Genomic DNA, 4,206 nt, shown 5'->3' on the forward strand with positions numbered 1-4,206 from the left:
CATATGCGTTATAGCCCGTGGTTATTTTTTCTTTTCAAAATAATTGTAATCAGAATAAAAAGATAACTTGTATATACTGTCCTACATTAAAACAGATTATCATTTAGAGTTAATTCGGTAGAACTATGTATAATATGTATTTAAGATGGTTCTTTTAAATGTCAGAGTGCTTAGAAGTGCTCTAACGTCAGAAGTGATCCATTCAATGTGTGCGCCCTCTAATTGAGAGGAGTATGATCTTTTGTTATCATAAAGTGTGTCGTCTGACTTTGAAAAATATCATGATTTTATTAGGAAATATAATTTTGTTTCACTTTCTTATTACTTTTTCTCCACAGCTCAAAGGCGAAGAGAGTCTTAAAATATGATGTTTTGTTTTTCCTTGCAGGAGTTTTCTGTGTTTCCTACAACCGAAAGGGCTATACTTCTTCCTTTAAATAAAGTCCTTAAAATCAAATACGAAAATAGCGGGAGTATTTTTTATTCGGTTGACAGCTAGAGCTATACAGTGTGTGTGATACCACTCCTACGTGACACATACCCCGAAGAGAGGAAAAAAGAGTTTTCTAAAAGTTTCTGCCTAAGAAGCATGTTTCACTGGAGGTTTAGACCACTACCCCCATCCTGATGGTTAGGAAATGTTCCTTCTACCAAAAGTTCCATTCAGATCCTGTCCTGGACTCGAAGACCGACTTTAATTTTCAAGGGCTCGTATATTAAAATGATGTCTATATTTGTATCAGGCGTGTTCTCCTTTTCCTTCGGCTTAAATTGCAGTTATTGAATTAAAATCAAATTGTCTTCAGAAGAAATCCATCTGCAAAAACGACTATGTTCTGCTAACGTTCCGGGGAAAACAGATGGTTTTGCATCTTCTCCTCCTGTGTAGTAAAACCGCAGGAAAAAAAAGAAAACATGTCCGCTGGGGGTCTCAAAATCCTAATGAATGAAACAGTAAAATGCAGATTTCCCTGCCACCCGTGGGATATTTGCATGGACGGTTCCTGTATTTGGGATTGCCTCGCTCCCTTTTTGGTGCGATTTCCCCTTTTCCTGGGGAGGTTCGAGCTACAAAGGACATCAAGGGCGTTCTGTTGTTGCGATTTGGGCAGTGATTTGGGTAGCAAATGTGTTCTCCGGCGACTACTCAAAATAACCCCAGCAACAGAGTGCAGTTTGGTGTTGCGGCACATGGGGAGCGGAGGGCGGGGGGAGGAACTGCAATGGGGTGGCACACTGTATATTGGGAGAGGCAGCAGAAAGGGCTGCGTATTTCAGTTTCCCAACCCTGACCTTTAGCAGTGCGAGCAGTCGAGTTTCTTGGAAGCATCAGGACTGCGGGGGGGGGGGTAATTTTGTCGTGCCTCCCCCCGCACTCCCGTGCCCCCGGACTTTGCCTGCTCTGTGCTGGTTTGATTTCTCCAAGGAGGAATGCGTTGAGATGTTTCCCCAGTTGTGGCGCTGACGTTTGGAGCCATGTGATGGGCCCCCTTTCGCTATAAGGAGAGAAGAAAGGCCGCCCTCTTTTGGACTCAGCCCCAGCCTTTCAAGATCTTTCCCAAGACTCTCCCCCCACACCCCCCCCAATACTAATCGCTCTCCCTCCTCCCCTGGATCCATTAATGTCCGGGGGCTCCTGCGAGGAGGAGAAAGAGAGGAACCAACTCCAGGGCGCAGCCAAGGGGGAGAGATTTCCCGCTGCCTGCTCGGCGGAGGTTGCTGCTGGCTGCTGTGTTTGTTGCTTGTTCGCACCAGGGCGGCGGATCCTGGCCGAGTCTGAGCGGATTCGCCGCCTGGAGCAAAGCAGGGGGACTCCAGCGTGCACGGCTCCCCGGCCCCGATGAGCCGCTCCGCCAAGCCATGACTCTGAGCTCGGAGATGTCCGATGCCTCGGGGCTGGCTGAAGAGACCGACATCGATGTGGTGGGCGAGGGCGAGGAGGAAGACGAGGAGCCCCGGCGCGGCGGGCGCCCCTATGCCCAGGAGGAGGAAGAGGAGGAGGAGGAGGACGACGAGGAGGTGGGGGAGCTCCCCGATGACATCTCGCTGCCCAGGTCCCCGGCGTGCGGCGGCGCGGGCAGCTCCCCCGCCTCCTCCCAGCGCCCCTACAAGGCGGCGGCGGGCGGCGGCGGGGCCAGCAAGAACAGCCTGGTGAAGCCGCCCTACTCCTACATCGCGCTCATCACCATGGCCATCCTGCAGAGCCCCAAGAAGCGCCTGACGCTCAGCGAGATCTGCGAGTTCATCAGCGGCCGCTTCCCCTACTACCGGGAGAAGTTCCCCGCCTGGCAGAACAGCATCCGCCACAACCTCTCGCTCAACGACTGCTTCGTCAAGATCCCCCGCGAGCCCGGCAACCCGGGCAAGGGCAACTACTGGACCCTGGACCCGGAGTCCGCCGACATGTTCGACAACGGCAGCTTCCTGCGCCGGAGGAAGCGCTTCAAGCGGCAGCCGCTGCCGGCGCCCGAGCTGCTGCTGCGCGGGGTGGATCCCGGCACCTTCCTGCAGCAGCCGCCGCCGCCGCAGCAGCCGGCGCCCTACGGCTACGGACCCTACAGCTGTGGATATGGCATTCAGCTCCAGCCTTACCACCCCCACTCCGCCGCCCTCTTTGCCTTTCACCACCACTCCCCGCCGGCCCGGCAGCCGCCCCCGGGCGCCGCCGGCCCCGTCTTGCCTCCTGCCGCTGCTCCGGCAGCTCCTCCAGCCTCCTTACTGCCAGCGGCGGAGCTGGCCAGGACCTTCAGCTACCCGGCCCAGCTTAGCCCGTCCCTGACTTCTCTGCACGCTGCCAAATCCAGCAGCTCGGCTCTGGCCCGGTCCCCCTTCTCCATTGAGAGCATCATCGGGGGGGCTGGCAGCAGCTGTGCCTCCCAGTCTGCCGTGGTTCCCGTCTTAGCCAGGTCTCTGGTTTCCTCTTCCTCCGTTTCTTCTGCCGCCGCGGCCTTAGGGGCACTGCACCAAGGGACAGCCTTGTCCAATGTCGAGAACTTTACTGCTAGGATTTCAAACTGTTAACGATTTAAAGTCTTTCAGAAGGTAGGATTCGGGGTCTATCTTTTTTTCACCTTCACGAATTGAAACGGACATTTTATGCAGCCGATTTGTGTCCTACCACTTTGTTGTTCGGTACCTATATTTATGCAAAGCCAATTCTATATGCTGCATAGGCAGAAACTTTTGTTGTTGGAAAGTTATATCTTATTCCTTTAAAAAAAATCTCTAAACCATTGAAGTTCGGAGATTCTCAGGTCCAGGAATTCAAAAACAATAATGTACAAGAGAAATGAAAGGTCGTGAGGGAGGACAATAAAGCAATACTTTTTCATTTTAGTACACTTGTCTCATGTACTTTTATAAAAGGAAATTAACATGTTTACACCGAAGAAAGTCAAGATTATCCTTTCTTATTTTAACCTGTGTTTTGTATTATAATAGACATGTGGAGTTTTTATTTTGTACTTTATGCGTATTCTTTACAAAGAATGTTGTTAAAATTACTGGCAAGTATTATTGTACTATTCTAATGTACATTTTTTTACACATTTTCAAAAATAAATTTTTTAATTTCCAAAAAAGTCCCACCCATACAATTGGCTTTGAATGTTCCCCTCCTTAGCACTCCCCACCCCGTATAGAGTGAGAGTTCTGATTTGCGATTAGTAGAATAATAGAAAAGTTAATACAACAGTAACCAGGATACTTTACAGCAAATAGTTATTTATAAAAGGATTTGACCAAGAAGAAAATCAGAATATGATCTTCACAGTCTAGCCATTGTCAGCTATAACAGGTAATACAAAGTAAAAATATAAATGGGGGGAGGAGTAAGTAAATCTATTTGTTGTTGGAAGATATCCACTTCCTGCAAATTACAGTGCTCTAAAACTAAAACTATTTGTATTTGGGTCAATAAATGTAGACTATTTTAATACTTTTGGGTGTGTTTTAAATCATAACTACATCAGTTTAGTTTTCAAACGGTATGAAGGAAAAGAAAAATAAATTCTATATAAACAGCTCTTATGGGGAATTTTCCCCTTATACTTTTAGGTTGATGTAAAGACAATACGAGCACTTTCAGCTACTTTTCTATAGAGAGAGAGTACAAAAGGTACATTTAAATATATAGTATTTTTCTGTCGAAACCATTTATTAAATATTCAAGACATTTAAATATGAATATATAAGTATACAAAATAT

The 4,206-nt window shown here is 48.0% G+C and overlaps 1 protein-coding gene across 1 annotated transcript; it reads left to right on the forward strand.

Annotated features, from left to right (window-relative positions):
- The first annotated feature begins 1,664 nt into the window (after positions 1-1,664).
- FOXD1 (forkhead box D1) lies at positions 1,665-3,384 on the forward strand. The gene has a single exon (XM_045022234.1). The coding sequence runs from the start codon at positions 1,861-1,863 to the stop codon at positions 3,019-3,021; it is 1,161 nt and encodes a 386-aa protein (XP_044878169.1). The 5' UTR covers positions 1,665-1,860; the 3' UTR covers positions 3,022-3,384.
- Positions 3,385-4,206: the final 822 nt, after the last annotated feature.

The sequence above is a fragment of the Mauremys mutica genome, chromosome 6 (assembly GCF_020497125.1).
Source record: "Mauremys mutica isolate MM-2020 ecotype Southern chromosome 6, ASM2049712v1, whole genome shotgun sequence".
Classification (NCBI taxonomy): Eukaryota; Metazoa; Chordata; order Testudines; family Geoemydidae; genus Mauremys; species Mauremys mutica.

What these genes read in the sequence shown, in the direction of transcription:
- FOXD1 (XM_045022234.1), top strand. Translation starts at nt 1,861, where the DNA reads ATGACTCTGAGCTCGGAGATGTCCGATGCCTCGGGGCTGGCTGAAGAG.